This window comes from Empidonax traillii, unplaced genomic scaffold (genome assembly GCF_003031625.1).
Source record: "Empidonax traillii isolate 1590-97213 ecotype Southwest subspecies unplaced genomic scaffold, ASM303162v1 scaffold1236:size281543, whole genome shotgun sequence".
Classification (NCBI taxonomy): domain Eukaryota; kingdom Metazoa; phylum Chordata; class Aves; order Passeriformes; family Tyrannidae; genus Empidonax; species Empidonax traillii.
The window spans coordinates 225,933-244,739 of NW_020956429.1; the positions used below are offsets into that span (position 1 = coordinate 225,933).

Genomic DNA, 18,807 nt, shown 5'->3' on the forward strand with positions numbered 1-18,807 from the left:
GCATGATTTACACACACGGTTATAACAGTTCCAAAAAAATGATCAAGCCTTCAATAAAGTTTTGGCAAGCACTGTGGTAGAGAATGAATTTTGGAAGGCACAGCTTAATTTATTTTGATGAACTTTTCCTTTTCCTACGAGCAAACTCTCCAACACTGTAAATCCCAGAGATTATGGTACTGTTTTGCCCTCCAATGCCTCCTTTCAGTTCACATTTGATGAATGTCACCCAATTATTTGCTGTGAGCTCATCTGTCATGCTTAGTACAGAATTAGCTGGGTTTGTCTTTTCCCTCCTCCACTGCTAATGATCAGATCGTTAATCTGTTTTTCTGGATTTCTACTTTATGTGTTTAATTGGGTTTATGGCCAGTGGAAATGATTCCTATGGACAAATGTGTTTGTTATTAAACACATCTGTCTTTCATAACCTGTGTTCTTTCTTCCTGGGTCCAGTCATGATCTACTAAATTTCTTTAATACTTCCACATTTTGTATCAAGAGAAAAATCTTATTTAACTTATATCAGCTGACACTTAAGAAGAGAAACATGAGAAATTTCTCTTTAAAAGCCCTGAAAATTTCAGTACATCTGCTCATTCCCTCTCCTGATCTGTAATGAGACAGAGTGCATGAAACACAGAAACAAAACAAGTATGTTCACGAGACTGCAGAGAATTATTAAAAAAAAAATTAATATTGATCTCTGTAATTTCTGTGCCATATCTGTGCCACACACTAAGCCATTTCTCATGCTGAAGTTAGTCTTAAGCAAAAAATCACTTCTCATGTAAAAGAGTTTGGAAAGCAAGCAGAATGAGTTAAGAGGTCCCAGGATGCAATAACGCCCTGGGTGATACCAGGAAGTGTAAACCACAGTGTACCAGGCTTCCTTCTCATCTTCCTGGCTAGCTGATGCTGGGACTCATAAATTCCAGTGTCAGGCAGGTACTGATGTAACAAACATGGAACTACTAAGTCTTAGTAATGGCCCTGGGCTAAGCAAGACCCCATCTACCTCCTGCTGCTCAAAGAACTTTCAGAAAAGTGAACAGAAAGCTCACAGAATCAAACTTCAAACTTCTTCTTTATATTAAGTAGTTGATAGTATATAGTTGATGTTATTTTCAACAAACACCTCACTTGTTTTCTGAGGTGATTTTCTCCGCTTGTAAAGTTCCCTCCTTTCCAGTGAGAAAAAATTAATTGGTAAAAGTCAAAAGTTGAGATACACTCTCTCTCTACTGTAATGGCATCCTGGATATGTGTTCTCCAATTCCATAGGGAGCCCTGGCATCCCTCTACACTGCTTTAACTTCTGGTTCCTTTTCTCCTTCTTGTGGGCATAAAATCCTCTAAATCAAATTCTGGCTTAAAGCATGGAGGAGTGATAACAAGGTCAGCAGAGAGGCTGCTCCATTTACATGCTTAGCGAGGGATTTGGGAGTTCTTCAGAGCCAGCAACTGCTTAGGCCTTGCATAGGTTTGCCAGTATGAGGATTAAAAAGTTGTACCTCCTTTCCTAAGCCTAACCAAAATGACAGTCATAAGAGATTCAGAAGGTAAGAACACATCTACATGAGCCTAGTGTAACATTCTTCCTTCTTGAGTATCCACCATGGGCAGGAAAAGCCATCTTCTGGATATTTCTCCATACTGAGGTTCTCCACTGCTCCAGCATAAATCCCATCATGATAGGTACCATCTAGTCTGAATTCCCTCCCAGTGGTTTTCATTAATATAATACCTTCTGCACAGCCATTAAAGCAATATGCAATTACTGAGTGTGCCGTGGGGACACACAGATCAGTGTTTCTGTGTGCAAAGCACCCTCAAGCTGCCTGGTAAATTCAGCAGGCATGTTTGAAAATATGCCACTTTCTAGAGCAGCAGATCCGTCAGAGAAAATTTTCTAAGACAAAGGAGCATTTATTACACTGGTCCAACTTCTGTTCACCTCCCTCTCTCTTCAGAGCTATGATGACACAGCTATAGCAGAATAATCTTGAGTGAAAATATTGCATTTGTTCTAAAAGCAACTCCTGTGCAGAAAATGTGCATGGTTACACCAAAGCACGAGCCACATCAGAGCTGCAGGTGCACATTCCCCACACAGAAAACAGCTAAGAGAGGAGCATAAGTGTACACATTATAGCCCATTTTGAAGGATTTCAGAGGAAACATATGGCTTTGCCAAGGTGACACTTTACATCTTCAGCCGATAAATCAGACAACGTGAGTGGAGGGGAAGAGAGTGGTAAAAGAAAGTACAGCACAAAAAGCCCTAGAAGGAAAATCAATATAAATAAATAAATAAAGGAAAATGTTAATAATTTTTTATCAACAGATGTTTAGGTTCAAGTTCCAAATCTGATATTTGGCACAGAAAAGATGAAACTGTGCTAAAAATGGATGAAATCACCCCGTAGTGAATAGGAAAGTAGCTAACTGCTTACTGCCTGTCTTGCTTGAAGAAGAGTTTTTAACTAGCACGTGGGATGCACTTGCTTTCATCTGTATGGATTAATTTCCCCCACTAGAGTGCTGTCCAGCATTTTAAAAAGGGGCAAGAGGAGATCAGCTGTAGCAGGCATTATTCACCAGTAAAACAGGTGTAATCGTGTTCATCATTTAAACGTCTTCATCCTATTAGTTTCATAATAAGCTTTTAATGATTCCTTCAATAAAAGACTCAAAAACCAACCCCTACAAGCTGGAGAGTGCTTCATTGTCCCGCCAAACCGTTTTCTCTACCATCGATTGCAAAGATAAAAATCAATCGTAGCTAAGCAGGGTGAAGTTAAAAATAAATTGCATGGATTGATTTCTGTTAAGACCTTTGGCTCCTAGTTAATGGAGGAAAAAATGGAGGAAAGAAATTTATATTTGAACATGGCGTATTTAGTTTCTATGAAAATAAAAAGGAGGCTCTATACTAGGAAATCAAAGTTTAATTTCTCCCCTCTTATCTTGTTTCACTGTTGAGAAGTTTCACATCAATTAAAAAAAAAAATTAAAAAAACCCCTTCCTTTATTCCTGGGGAAACGGAAATTTACCACTTATTTAAGTCATTAAATTGATAGCTTGAGAACAAAAGTTATGAATTCTTCTGAATTGGCATAATCTTATCTGTGGCTGCTGGCTGAAGTCTACTGTCCGGATAACTGACTTCAGCCAGGAAATATGCTCATTTAGCCTAGCCTTAAATACCTAATAAACTTGAAACATACACACACTTCCTACTAAACTTCTGAGTTTTTCTAAAAACAATAGTTACAACCAGTATTACTATTAAACTACTTCTCTGATCTGAGCTTAGGCATATACAGCTTATAGAACTAGGAAATTTTTTCCCTTCTCTGTAAACCTAAAAGAGAAATGTTCCTCCACCCGAATTCTAATATTATAAATAGTATTTTTCTTTTTATTGAGGTTGGGGAAAAAAATGTTATCCATAAATTTATCCACTTTAATAAAAACAGAATTTGATTTAGATAAAAAGAAAGTCTACAGATGTCATTTTACGTCAAATGACTTCAGCTGAAATTTTTGGGCACACTGTGATGAGACTCATCCAATAAAAGAAGTATTATCCACAGGTCCTATAAGAATCTATCAGTGATTGTGGGTGAATACTGACATCTGCATATGTTTTAAGGAGACTTTCTGATGCAAAAGAAGATCAAACTGGTTCAACAGCTTTTGGCAGAAGTGTTTGCTCCTCTGAGCCAGAGGAATTATTCAGATGTGCACTGTAAGACTCCCACTCAGCTGCACCACACAACAACATCTGGAGAAATTCTGGGTCTGCTCATTCTCACTGACAGTGGTGAACAGGCTGATATGCTGCTTCCTGTGCAACTCCCCGAATTAGGCAAAAGTCTTCTAAACTCAAAATTACTTTAGAAAGTGAAGAAGAGACAGATAAATTTTCAGTATCAAAGTAGAACATTTTGACTTGAACTTTTCACTTTCCACACATAATTCCTACAATTCCCACAAGAACTGCAGGCTGGTTCTACACTCCTGCATGTGCAAGATGGGAGTAATCACCATCCTCTCTTCCTAAATGGCAACACCATAGACTCCATCACATTTAGCAGAACTATAAACTACAACCAAGACCTTCTCTCTCTTCCCAGCTTCCCTCACACTCCTTCCTCCCTTCATCATATCAACCCCCAAACAAAAGGTCATCAACAGTGCAATTTAGCTTTTTAGACATGGAACCATTATATGTCCCAGGACAACCTGACCTAAAGGAATCTGGAGTCAAGAGAAAGCTGTGCAGTTCCCAAGGTTCCCAGGAGACTGAATCACAAATGAAATGGCATTGAGAGCACCTAAGAAAGCTTCCCAGGAGAAGTAGCAACAGAGACCAGGTGAGAGACAAGACACTTTTATGAATTTTAGCCTGCAGTTAAACACCTCGTTAAATTATGCCATGGGAATGGAAAGGGGAAGGGGCACCTGTGTTCCACTCTTTAAAGGAAAAGTGATAAGGTACTGCCTCTTAGAATGCCTCTCTTTAATGGTGCAAAACAATTCCCATTTAAAGTGGAAATGGAGCAGAGTCTGAAGCAAAAGGTCAATCCTTTTCAATCAAAGTTTGCAGGTATCATTCCTCGTCTTTGTGAGGTAAGACTGGGAGTCAAAGACAGATCTGAGAGTGTTCGTCTCCAAAGGCATTTGTTTGGTCTGCATCATCCCTAAATTCAAAACAGGTATCAATTTCTTAGTATCGGAGGACCAGTAGCTTTGTCACTGCCATAGCAAGTCCTGAAAGTCTGAGCTACAATTCAGATCAACTTCAGCTGTACTCGGTTGGGATAGCAGAGTCTGCACCATCCCAGAGAAAAATAAAGACATAAAAAACAACTGAGACAGGTATTGATCACCCATCCACACATCTCTGCACTGACTTACAGCCAGCTCAAATCAAAAAGGCCAAAGTTACCCTGAGGGTCTCCAAGTGCTGACAGAGACAGAAGCTTAAAAGAGGAATGGGAACAGTGATAACTGCTTGCTGAACTAGACTGGTATGATCTCTGCGATGAAAGCCACACACTGAAGGGTTTATACAACACAACAAGATTAATAGGAAGATGGAAACATATTTATGATACCTACATCTACAGCTGGGGGAAAAAAAAGTCCTTCAGGATCTTGTGAGTACACCCAAAACCTTAGCTCTGCCATTTCTGACTCATCAGTTCCAATCTCTTGAAAAATAGTGCCCCTTCCTGTAAACATTGTCTCACATCCTTAGGCCACCACTGCTGTAACAGCAGCAGTGCCAGCAGTCTTCATGTCACACATTCTGAAGAGTTTCATCAGTATTATTGTCCCTCTCCTGACACCTAGGATGTGAAAATACAGTCCTTACATTCCCAACCATTGTGTCATCCATCCCTGCCAGCAGCCAGGCTTGTGCAACGGGGGACTCCACTCATCCAGCAGAACCACTGAGCCATTGCACCTGAGAGAGCTTGCACATAACCTCTGGCTATGTGCAACTGGGAACAACTACTTTAACTTAGACATAATTAACTTCCTATGGCAGCCATAGGTCTTCCCACAAGAATGTTGCTTTCTGCAGAATCCACTGTCCCAGACCAAAGCTGATTCCCAGTGAATGTGTTGCCCTATTCACACCCTTAGGAATTCTCAGACAACAACAAAGTGCCACTGTACTGAGACTTTTTTGGTCCAGACTCTCCTCCCTCCCTGCAATAATTGATGATATTTACTCATTCATTCTTGCATTTTTTAGTGGAAAATTTTCATCTGTTGGCAAAGAAAGATACACAGATCATTCAGGCTATTCTCTTTAGTCTTTAAAGAACTACGTAGCACTGATGTTATTTGTTTACTTACAGGAAAATAAAAAGGTTTTCTCCAAACAATGTTTTCTCTCTCAAAATAAAATTTCCTGAAAATAATCTCCATTTTCATTAAAGCCTATGGCATTTTTGACTCTTTTCAGCAACCTGAGCAACTCCATTAGAAACCCTGATACAAGACTTCCTTCCACAGAATTCCCTCTGTGGTTTATTTTTTACCATTTCAGTTCTCCAAAGTATAAATATTCTAGATTCATACATAAACCAAGACTATCCCTGATCCCCGTGTTTCATAATGTAGGCTCTGCACATGAGAATACTGTAGCCGTTCTGGTAACTCTCAGGAAATCAGATCTTTTAGGCAGTTGCAGGTTATGTCTGCACATAAGTTTAGAATGTGATACTTTCTTAGTAGCAAGTACTCGAAGGCACCAAAAAGGAAAGATGTAGTACAGCCACTGAGAATGGCACATTACAGATATGCAGAAAGCGTGGGCTTCAGTGGTGCACAGATAGGTATTATTATTATTATTTATGAATTGAACACCACTGACATTGACCTTAAATGGCAAAGTTGGTCAACAAATTAGCTCTTTTTGGTAAAGTAGATAAGTCCAGATATATTCTACGGTTTTCTCACAAATAAATTACCTGTTTTGTAAGTTGTATGAATTTTAAGTATTAAAAGCAGAGAAGGATTTTCTTTTAATGTAGCAATTTATGCAGCATTATCCAACCCAATCTTAGTGATGTGCTGGGCATCCCTAAATAACTATTGATCAATCAAATAGAAAGTCAATCAATAAACTCTGAGTGAACAGCTACTGTTTTATTCATAAGAATTCTTCCTACTCTTAGTAGCTATTTCTTTCTTCCTTCCACATTACCTTTTACATCTTTTCTCATGGGCTATGTTATTTATCTCTTTTGCCTGATAACCAGTCCCAGTCTTTTCAAACTCTCTTCATGGACAAGATATTTTCAAGTAGAGGATCATTCTCATTTTCTTTCTTTGTACTGTAATTCTGCAAGATCCTTTCAGAAGTGCTGCACAACAGGAATCATTGATTTAGAAAGGCATTACAACATGTTCTTTATTCTTCTTTTCTCTATTCATTATGCACCATAGTATCACATTTGCTTTGAGTGCACAGTTACACAGGTTAATGCATCCCAGGAATCTTATACTACAGGCCTGTTCATCAACTTGATCACAATGGATATTCATGAGTAAACAACCAATGCAGATAACCTAAAACATTGATATCAATAGCTGGGATTTATCTTCCCTAATTTTAGCCGTCAAAAATTTAGAGGTCTTTGCTAAGCTATACTTAGGTTCCTTCTAATGTTAATGAGAAATACATATTCCAAGAGAAACCTATCTCATCTTGGATTAGTGAAAGAGGAGAAGGAAAATTGCCCTGAAGATTTTGATCTCTCTTTAGAGGAAAACTGACTATGGATTAAGCCTAAAAATTTTTGTTTAATGACAAAATTTATAAGAAACAAATTCCTCTCTCCACTCCAAGACATTAGTTCTGGTTTGTTCCAGCACAGAAAGATCAGAACACATGCACCAATCCTTTATGCAGCTATTAAACCTCACTAGGTTCTTAACATTTAATTTGATATTTATTTATTCATCTCTGCCTAGTATTTGAAATTCTAAAGACCTGGCTCCCATACTTCTGTCCAAGATTATCCAGACTGAATGATATGCATGAGACGTTGCATACAGAGTCAATCTGACACATCCCAGCTACATCACACGGCTTGTGAGACTAATACATCCAGGGCATATCAGCACTCCTACATATGTACCGAGCAAACATTCTGCATAGTCCATCGACTCTATGCTGGACACAGTGGATTTAACACACCTTCAGCTCAGAGAGGTGTGTGCTGTGAATCTGAAGTACCTGTGTGTTACTTGAGCACCATATGGGCTCAGTCCACACCCAGTTTCTGCAGGCACTTTTGCCAGGCTGCTGGACAGTCAGAAACCCTCCAAGTGTGATACCGAAAAGAGTGAAAGGGGTTGACAACCTGTGAATGGAGAGTCTGCTGCCCAAAGCAGCAGCAGTGTTCTGTGTGTGTATGTAACAGTTTTTAAAGGTGTGGGGTTGTAATTTTCAATTCAAACACCCATTAAGCTGCAATAAAACATTGCTAAGAATAGTCAAGGCACTAGAATATCACGTTTATATGTGTGTATACACCCATATGCATGTTTTTTTTTTAACTTGAGGTAGTTAGCAGCTAGTAGTTTTAGCTACTTGCTGCTAATTTTAGGCAGAGGAACACACACACACACCAGGCCCACGTCCTCACTTTGAGATCAATATTCTAAAGTGAGCAGCCTTTATTTTAACACAGGTGAGGGTTGTGGAATGAGAAACATTGTAGCCTTAAAGAACTGGGTGTTCCACAACATCCTCAGCCACAGACATAAACCTCCAGATTAAGAGCGTCTCTGAAATACTTCTTGGGGAGCAGAGCATTTATTGATCGGAAAGCCACTGCCTCCAGTCAAATCATGACTTACTAAGGTTGCAAAAACTGTGTTCACAGTGTTTTCTAGCAGCAGGTCTCCCCCGTGATACCAAAGGAAGCAATAGCAGGCTGAGTTTCAGGGGGCATTGAGGGGAACTGTGACTCCCATTGCAGTAGGTCATCTCCAGAGCAGCAGACTCCCCTATTCAAAGAAGAACCCTGCCAATGTTACTCCAGTGCATGCAGTTTTCATACTGCAGTCCTCCCGGGGCATGGGGATCCAGTCCTCCACCTAATCTCAGGACAGAATTATCATCCTTCCCATTTAAACTCCCCTTTATAAGAGAATCTCACAATAAGCTAAGCAAAACTTTCTCAGAATTTGAATACAGTCAGGAAAAATGTTCCCCCAAGGAAATGAAATAGGAGCTTAATGCAACCCAGACTCATTCAAAAAGGGAAGTGTATGTCTTTTTTGTGCCACCTGAATCAAAGCTCCACCTCATCTCATTTCCTTCCCACTGCTTCAGCACTGGTGACAAGCAGTTAACATCATCCTGTCTCTAATCTCTGTGTCTCCCGAGCTTCCTACAATCTGGAATCACTGCAGCCTGGTTCCCAGCTTTCACCCAAATGGTACATCTTCAGGAAGTGTTTTTACATACTGACTGTGCTGTTCATTCTCAGACTTCCACAGAAATGAAATGGGGAGAGATGGCATAGTTCCATCCACCCCGTGTACTCTCAAAAAATCTCAAAAACAAGTAGCTTCTCATTCAATTTCTGTCACATTCTTCTCATCTCCAAAATCATCACCAACTAGCAGACAAAATTACAGCCATCTTTCACTTTGAAGTTGCCCTATAACACCTCTTTTTTAATCTTTCTGCTATTTTACCTCCTGTTTATGCTGTCAAATCAGCATAAACCTTTCCCGTTGTTAAAATAATCATTCACACCTTTCCTTCCTTCTTCTCTGTTCTGTCCAATTTATCAATAGCTTCTTTGTATTTTACAAGTAGCCATAAAAATATCAAGTTAGAGCTTCTGTGAAATCCATGGACCCTTGATGAGTGAACTTTAAAATATATCAGATTCACCATAAGACAAGTGATGAGCAGAGAGATTAAATGTTTTGCCCCAGACTGCACAGCCAATCTATAGCAGGCAGGTATAGACTCCCACGTCTTATGACTTGTGGCCCCACATGCTGGTCCTAAGAATATGTTTCCTCTCTTGCACAGAAAAAATACCTTGTGCAGGCAGCATTCATGTCACGTTTGCATCAAGCCAACATACCTGGATGAAGATATATTCATCCTGAACAACAAGGGAGCTGACATCAATGGAGCGTGAAAATGGCCCACTCCTTTTGGTCTCTGAGCACTCTTGGATCCGACAGGTCAAATAGTGGGTGTCTGTAATGGGAGAATATGTACACATGAGAAATGCCCAGGTAGGAGCCAGTTGTCTGACAACATCAGCAGCAGCTCAAAAAAAGGTCTCTGAAGAGAAGTCTTAACCTCATCTCCAGCTATAGAGACATTATTTCATGATGTGCCTCCAGCCTTTAACACTGCAACTGCTCTCTGAAGTCAGGAATTCATCACACTTGAACACTCACCATTCTCTCCCCCACTGTGCAGACATACCTCAGGAGACTGAAGTTCAAACCATTAGTGGAAGGTACCCACCATCAATGTACTAGAAAGCTGGTGGTGAGTCTACATGGAGCAGAAGAAGATTTCAGAAGCCATTCAGGTAGAATTTACCGGTTCCAATACCCTGCTGGGACTTATGTCCTTGTCCTCCCTCTGAAAGACCCTACATGACTGGTTTTAATTGTGGTAGTAACACACACACACACACACACACACACACACACACACAGTGATAAGCCCAAGCCAACACTATTAAGTTTAACTTATTTTGCCGTGAAAAAAACCCAAGCATTTCCCAAAATTAAATCTTTATAGCCACTATAGACTAGGTATGAAAATGCCATGGGTATGAAATAGCATGACTGGCTGAAGAGTCCTAGCAGTAGTTATATGCACTGCAAGAACCATCAAATGCTTCTGATCAGAAACAAGATGAGAATGCCATCATACCAACAGGATTTGGCATGGCTTGAGAGGAGGAACAGGACTGGGAGAAGAGCATGAAGATAACAGAAGGCAAAGGCAGACATACAGAAAGTTGCTCAGCACAAGAAGAGATGTGCTCCTCTCCAGCAAGTTGACAGGGGTTATAGGAAATTGAGCATTATTTCAGTCAGGCTAAGAAAGGACCTCATGAAAAGAAAAATGAAAACACTGTGTCTCTGGATGTATGTAGTCTAAATATGCCCTCTCTGCTCTTCAACTGCTCTTCTGAAAACTGCAAATTAGGGAGAAAAAGAAAATACTACTAAGATGACAGCTGCAGTGATAAAAGGGTCATATCTTTTACACTGCAGCACTTCTACAGGCTTCCTAGATTCAAGTGCTTGCTTGCTTTTCTACAAAGGGTGAGGACAGACCATCAATGAAGAAAACAGCAAGTTTATAAAGGCTAGGGTGAGCCTGTTGCTGTGATTTTAATTTACAACAGAACCTTTTAACACGGATCTTGTCAAACAGTACTTGCCTAACAAAGCTGCTTACATGATTCTCTGTACCAAAAAACCTGCTGTTGTCCTTAACTTGTGTCCTTCCAGTGACAGAAAAACGGGGTTCAGTGAAAAGCTCTGGGAGGCACGACTGAAATACTGAGACTCAGCAAACTGCCTTCTCAGATTCTAAGACAAGATTCACAGACTGATATTTTCCCCTTTCATAGACTTGTCCCACCAACACTCTTAAAAATGCAAAAAGAATGCAAGTCAGAGGCATTAATAATAAAAATAATAATTAAAAAAAAATTGTCCGAAAAGGTCACTAAACTACAACCAAGCTTTAACCTGATAAAGGTTCATGCCCAGCCTCCTAATGGCTGAAGTCCCATGTTTAAAGGCTGCAGATCTGGTTCTGTGCTGAGGCATTGGGGATTCCAGGTTAATGAGAGCTACATGGTTGATTCAGAGCAGTTGCATAGGTCTGATGCAGTAATGAAATCGTAGTCCCACTGAAGATGCTAAAGCAGCAGAAAATGTTGCTGGTGCCAGCTCAGAGTGCCTGGAGATAATTAAAGTGTATGGTGAAAAATATCTGACCTAGGGACAGTGCCAAACAAACAGAGTATCAGAGTTGTATTTTCTCCGAGCATAAAATACCAGCAGCAGTGGAGGGGTCAGACTTTCAGCTGGCATAAATTTAGGTTCTTCATCAAATGACATGTATATACACCTTTGGTCCAGAGCTGCTATTTATTTCCTCAATGTGGAACCTAAGACAACTTTGCAGTGGATAAAAGCAACTTCTCAGAAAACAAGAGGGTCTTATATGCTGCCAGGCTACCCAAAGAGATCTACAGACATGGCTTGTTCTTTGAGGTAGCTCTAAAATTAGGTAGAACAAGGAGGAGAGGTCAGGAGGCATATTTTTAGAAGCTCATTGCCTCCAGTATACTCTCCCACACAGTCGCCTGGATATTCTTATCCTTCCAAAAAGGGGATAATTTGCTGCTGCTGAGTGACAGAATGGGAAGAGGAATAAAAACCTGTCACAAATAAATGCAGATAAATCACAAGTGTTGACATGACAACGAGCTTCCTGCCTATTGGGAAATGTGTCATTTTGAGTGTGTTACACCAGCAATCAAATATACTCGAAGAATGACACCTGATTAATATTCACAAGACGATGGTGGTAGAGAAGGGGGGTAACTCACTACCCATTTTCCATTTTGTCACTTGCTTTACTTATTTATTTTCATGTATTTTACAACACAAGGTCTAAAAAAAAAAAAAAAAAAACACAGACACAAAAATTATATTCAAACCTGTCTGCTTTAGGATACCAAAAAGAGTTCAAGTCTTATTTTTTTCTCTCCTGCCCCAAAGAAAATGAAAAATAATGCCCTTTCAAATATGTTAAAAAAACAGGTAAAAAATATGACAGTACCCAGTTCAGTTCCCATTTACACTTTGAGTGTGCAACTCAAAGTGAGAAACAATCACAAGTCCTTGCTCAAGCTTCTTGAAAGGTATGATTCCTTCCTGAGCTATGGTCCCATTCGCAGAAAACATCTTCCCTTAGATAGAAAGCACAGGGTCCCTCAACAAAAATCTCAATTAAGAGAGAAGAGGGGACCCTAACTTCCAAGCTGTTATCTCCCTCTCCTCCAAAATGAGGTTATTTTTTCACCCCTCTTTTGCACAACCACAAGGAAAAAGGACATCCTGAGGGACAGGTGACATAAGCCCAAGCCATGGCTCTAGAGCCTTACTTGCTTTCACTGGGAGATGTGTGTCTTAAGGGAGATTGGCTTCCATCTGGAGATTATTTCCAGTGTCCCATGCAACACCAGAAATAAAGGGTTTGGGTGTTTTAGCTTTGGTGATTTTTGTTTGTTTGTTTGTTTTTGGTTTGTTTTGGGGTTTTTTTTTAAGTGGGTTGGGGGTTTTGTTTCCTTTGAGTTTTTTATTCTGTTCTGCTGCAAAAGAAGTTGAGAAGAGCTCCCTCCTTCCCAGACAGCATCAAAAGCTTCTCATGCTTTTAACCAACATCCAGCTACTTTCTCAGCTCATCTGTGAGGGCAGCAATATGGACATCAAACATCCTGGAGGGCTTGCTGCAGCTCAAATCCCAGCATCCATATCTCCACACAAACCCTTCCCACACCATTTAGGATTAAGGAACGGCTTTCACAGATGTGCAGTTGAGGAGATTGAACCACCTCCTCATTGCTATTTAACATAGCCTCCCATCTTGAGAATTTGCAGTGTATTTTTACCCTTTTAGAAGTGATAAAACTGAAACAATTTCTTGAAATTTGAAGTGATAAACGGGTGAGATAAGCCAAGCAACCATGCCAGCTTTGGCAGGAAGCAGGAGCACAAGAGGCTCTCCATGGTGGGTGCCACCCAAAGATGTGGGTTCCTAAAGGGAGACTGTGAAACAGTCAAACCTGTCACTGTGCTGAAGGCTGGAAGGGCCTGTGTTACAGTTACCTGTGTGCAGGGAACTGTGGCTCACAGACACACAGGACAGCAAGTCCTGCTGCTTGCTGTCAGCATTATAAGGCAGCTGAAAGCAGGGATGGCTGACCAGCATGGCTAACAGAGGGAAGGGCAGCTGATGAAAACAAGTTGCACTGGCACATTGGCTCAGCTTCAGTCAGGCCCTGGTGCCAGGCAAGACTTAAAATCAAACATTGCCAGGGAAGGTTTCCATGGAAAGAAGAAAAAGCTCACTGGCCTCAACAATTTTTCCCCTGAAGGAAAAAAGTATCTAGAAATGTAGACAGGATTGTAAATTACTTTCCAAGTATTAGTTATCCTGTTTTATCTTACTGGTTAGTTTTTTTTCTCCCCTCTTTTTCCTTCCACTCAAAGCCTGTTTATTGCATCATATCCGTGAGTGGGGAGATTAGCTCACTGAACATCAAAAAGTTTAATATATCCTTCCAAGGAATGCTGGTGGGTGCTTGTGTAAGTGCATTAATAATAGTTTCCTTGCATCCAACCCTGTCCTTTCTGCTGCCTATTACACCCAGGCAGAAGGTACAATGCCCAAGGCTCCTACATGTTTTTATAATTTAAAAATGCAAGCCTCGATTATTATTCTGCTACAATAGCTCTGCCAAGGTGTCGAAAAAATTTGAAAAACTTCATCTGCCACAAAAGACACGAATAGCTTGAGATAAGACGGGAATGGAATTATCAGCATCTTGCAAATATTTGAGGAGATTAGATACTGGGGAAGATGTTTTTTTCAGAGACACTACCATTCCTAATGACCAGGCAGATAAAACCATGGGGCAAGATGTCTTGAAGGACAGACATCAAGAGAGGTGAAAACCGTGGGGGAATACAGAAGAAGAAGAAAGAAAAATACCCCATTTAGAAGAATCATGTATTTTTCAAGTAGCCAGTGACACTGAAGGCATAGATTCTTTTCCCTGAATTGAACTGACTAATGGGAATACTTACATCCATGTCTATTAATGCATCAAATAAGTGACTGAGCCATCAGACTGACCTAAGGGGTCCTTCTCTACACTACTGAGGAAAACTTTCATCAGAAACTTTCTGATTGAGAGGAAATAACTGCAGGGGCCCATTTTCCACCAGGTAGAAGTGCCTCAGCCATTTCACTGAGCACATGAAAGCCCAATTTGGTTACAGAGCCAACTGGGAGAAAAGTTCAGCTTCCCATTTCTAGGCACACAGAGCTGTGCCATTTCACACCAGCTGAGGCTATAGCTGTGAGGCAGTTGCTGCTTTGTAACACAAACTAATATTGTTTCAAGCCTTAAAAACTCTAATTGGAGCAAAACAGTTCTTTTGTGCTGTGCTTGGCTGGGAGAGGAGTGATTTTGGTGCTGTGCCCCAGTGGTACCTGCCAGCAGGGCCAGCACAGCCCGACGGGTCTCTGCTGTGCCTGCTGGGACGATGGCTTGCAAAGGGGCTGTTTTGCTGACACTACTGGTGAAGTCTGACTTTCAGTGAAACCCTCAACACCATTACCTGCCAACTTCAAAATGCTGCATTTATACATTAAAAAAAAAAAAAAAAAAGGAACAAATAGCAAACCCCTGAGCAAACCAGACCTGAAGGAAGAGAGCTGTCTGCAAACTGGGGAAACATCTTTAAATAAAGCATTTACATCCTTGAGACATCCAATATTCAAATAGCTGGGTGAGAAAGTTTAAACTTAGTTTGAAAACAGATTCCATCAGCAGTTTGTTTGCTTAGTTTGCTTGGGTTTTTTTTACTTGCTTTTGACCACTTCTCCCAGCATCCCTGCAACAGCACACACAGCAGCAAAGGCACTGAAGATGCCTCCCTACCTTGTCCACCCACCTGCCGACCTGTTTTTCTTTTTCCAAATATTCAACAAACAGCTGTCACCCTTGAGCTTTTATTGCCTGGTTATTTATTCAGCTGCCATCACTAAATAGCAGTGGGAGGCCAGTGAGTGATTTTAGGAGATCCACAACCTCAGAGAAGCCACCTTGACAGACAGGAGCTTGTTCACACAGCATCTGGCCTACGCAGCACTTGACTAAAACAGAAAATTTTGCAACCAACAAAAATGAGGCTTTTTTCTTCCCAAAAATCCTCTAAAACCTCAGTCCTATATGCTGCTCTTATAAACTGTCCCGGTAGTGAAAGAGGACTTTTGCCCCATTGCTCCCATTTACTCCCGCTGAAGTTCCATAGCAGGAGCAGAAGCATTACCATGCTGTAGTTCCTGAGAGAAATATCTAAAACATTATCTATATCTGATACTGTCTTTGCTGAAATCTAACTACATAGGAATTATACTATTCTCCTATATTCTATGTCCATTCTACTACAAATGTGACTAGATTCATTTCAATGAGGGGTTAAGAAATGTTTTTCTATTTCCTACTTCAGATCCAGGCACCTTTCATGGCCTGTAATGTTTTGGTATTCATATTTTATAAGCAAAACTAAGAAGTACTTTCAGTACAAGACAAGGGGACAAAGGGACACTCTGACCAGAGGATAAGTCTCACTGCAGGCAATTTCTTAAATTCCAAGGTACAACCCAGCTGTTTTGAGCACCTCTGGAAATGCACAAAGGCTGCAGGGCACAGTGGAGGTATCCCAGGTCTTTATGATTCATGTAAACTACATGACACTGAAACAGCTAAATAGGAAACAGAATAGATGGGTCCTTAGCCCAACAGATTGTTCTTCTTCCCACTCCCTCCAAGGACACAAGGCCTGCAGCCAGTGACTTTCCCCAAATGGGCTAAGGATAAGATTATGCCTCACATCAAACCCCCATGACCCACATATTTCCTACCACTTAAAATGTAAATAGGGAGATAAAGTGAGTAAAGTGAATTTTCATAACCACTCCATTCTTGGCTCAAAGCCCACATTTTTAGCATTGTCTGCAGGCACTCACGTCCATCAGCTGTCCGGGCTTCCATGTGCACAAGGTCAGGTTCTTTATCCAAACCAGTCACTGACCTGGGAGGAGAGAGAAAGAGAAAGAAGACAGCCAGTTAGCTAAAAGGCTGCAATCAGATAGAGAGATGGTGAGGGAAAACAAAACCAGTCCCAGTCTATCTTGTGACACCTGGTATGTAGGTCTCTACCTTCTACCACAGAATTACAGAATATTCTGAGTTGGCAGAGACCTCCAAGGATCATAAAGTCCAACTCTTAAGTGAATTGAAGCCTCAGGCTTGGTGTTAATTAGCACCATGCTCTAACCACCTGAGCTAGTCTCAGGATCACTAACTTGTCTCCTTTGTGTTCCTACTCAGACCACTCTCAGGGGCCCTAAACCTTCCCAGGCATGGGTGAGTGATCCTGCCTACCCCTTGTCTACAAGATCAAGACTACTATGATCGTTCTTGTGGTGAAAAAGGGAACTGGTTCCAAGACCAAATAAAATCAGATGAGGGCACAGCAACCTCATGCTTATAGAAAGCACATTGAAAGGAGGTTTTATTTGACTGAATAGTGACATGAAAGACCAAGTTTCCTGATTTGCCCCAGTTTGCTGGGCAAACATGCTATTGTTCACCTCAGTTTCCCCATCTTCAAAAGAAAAACGATGCACATATGGTGAATTTCTGATTTTAAAATGTGATAAAGTGTTCATTATTCACCACATGATCCCATGCCACAGTCCTTTATAATCGTGAAACAAGGCACAATGAGTTTCTTTAATCTCACTAGCACCTCAAGTCAAATCCTCCTGTGCATTGTTATTTACTCCCTAAAAATGTTTTTCCAAGCACATTAAAAAGATACTTTTTCTCCTGGCAGAGGGAAAGTCAAGCCCAGAACAGAAATGTTATTATTAGTGTCCTAGCTGATAAGAATCACTGGGAGATGAACATTTAGTCCTAGCAATAGCTGGCAGGGGGAAAAAAAATCCATAGATGTCCACGTGATTTATGGAGCTGCTTCTCCTGAGTTAACCAAAGGGTTAGATTAAAAAGGGACAACGACAAAGATCAGTTTCTAATTTGGTGGGAGTTGAATTTGATACAGTAGATTGTAAATAATAGATTCCCTTCAAGCCAGCCAACATTCAGAATTCCCTAATGTTCTGAAGACATTTTTTATCACAATCTGTTGTTGCTTCCATCCTTGGGGCATCAACACTAGAAACACTAACAAAAAAAGAAAAAGCAAACCAAAACAAAACCACAAAAACAAACAAAAAAAAATACAGATGTTCTGATACATTTTTGAATGTTCTGGAGTTCAGCTAAGATCAGCCAGTGCTGCAAATGTCGAAACAGCTACATTATGACCCACTGGGTAGGTAACTGAAGCTGGCATCACTTGCTAACTAGAGCACCACATCGACAGCGTGTCCATTCACAACACCCTGAATTGCAGCCAAAAAATAAAGCAGCACAGGCAGAACTTTCATCACTCCACTCCCGGTGAGAAATAGTCTGCCCCTTAATCGCTACCATCAGTTTCAGGGTGATCCCACAAGGAAGAAAGTGCTGCCTGTTAGCAGTATGGGTGCCAGAATGGGCCTGAGTTTCTGTGATCAAGTAATTATCAGGGTCAAGTCTTCCCAATATCTGGACATAGTTAAAAGTGACAGTAGGACAAATAAAAATTCCTTTAAATGTCAGTGTGAAACATTATGGTGTACAGCAACATTATTTCCCAATACATAGAGAAGGGGCACACATCTGTCTAATGCATAGCAGAAGTTTTCTGCCTTTTACAAACAAGTAGCACTAATTGCTGTAATTTCAGTCATTCAGCAACCTTGACCCTTGCCTATGACATGCCAGTAGAGACAGAGGTACATGCCTACCATCCTATCTATCCATCACAACTTTATCAAAGGGAGCAGTAATTCCAGCGCTTTGAGGTAAATGTTGGGAACACATCAGGGACCTGCCCTGCAGTCCTTCCCAGCAGGTTTCCTACTTAAATCCAGCCTTTCCCCTGGGCCTGCACACTCCAGGCATGCATTCTGCTGGAAGCCAGACACCAGCTTTCTACCCAGAGGCATTTGCTGCGTCCTGACACCACAATGTCAGCGAGCCCTGACACCTTCTGGGTCCCTTCCTTCTAGATGGAGAGGGCACTGTGTCTCTCCCCACAGCAATGGGGAAAAGCTACTCCCAACCCAGGTAATAAGATACGTTAGTCTGCCACGGTACTATTCATTTTAAAAGGGACTGTAATTAGAAGAACCTAAGTATATCCCAACAAAATCCAGAATACTCGTTACAATTGTGCATTTGCATACACAAGCTCTGTGGATCTTCTCATAATGCCTGCTAAGTATGCACCAGGGAATGAGAGGAGTCTCCTGAAACATGTCATTCTAGCTTGAAGTTCCTTTGCAGTGCCATCTACTT

At 40.8% G+C, this 18,807-nt stretch overlaps 1 protein-coding gene across 1 annotated transcript in view; it reads right to left on the minus strand.

Annotated features, from left to right (window-relative positions):
* SORCS3 (sortilin related VPS10 domain containing receptor 3) overlaps positions 1–18,807 on the minus strand; it is a gene marked incomplete at its 5' end in the record, with an annotated part of 108,966 nt that overhangs the window by 73,552 nt on the left and 16,607 nt on the right. The window contains 2 exons of the mRNA XM_027906013.1: positions 9,640–9,758; positions 16,365–16,429. Coding sequence (XP_027761814.1) covers positions 9,640–9,758; positions 16,365–16,429 — 184 coding nt within the window. The remainder of the gene's footprint in view (positions 1–9,639; positions 9,759–16,364; positions 16,430–18,807) is intronic.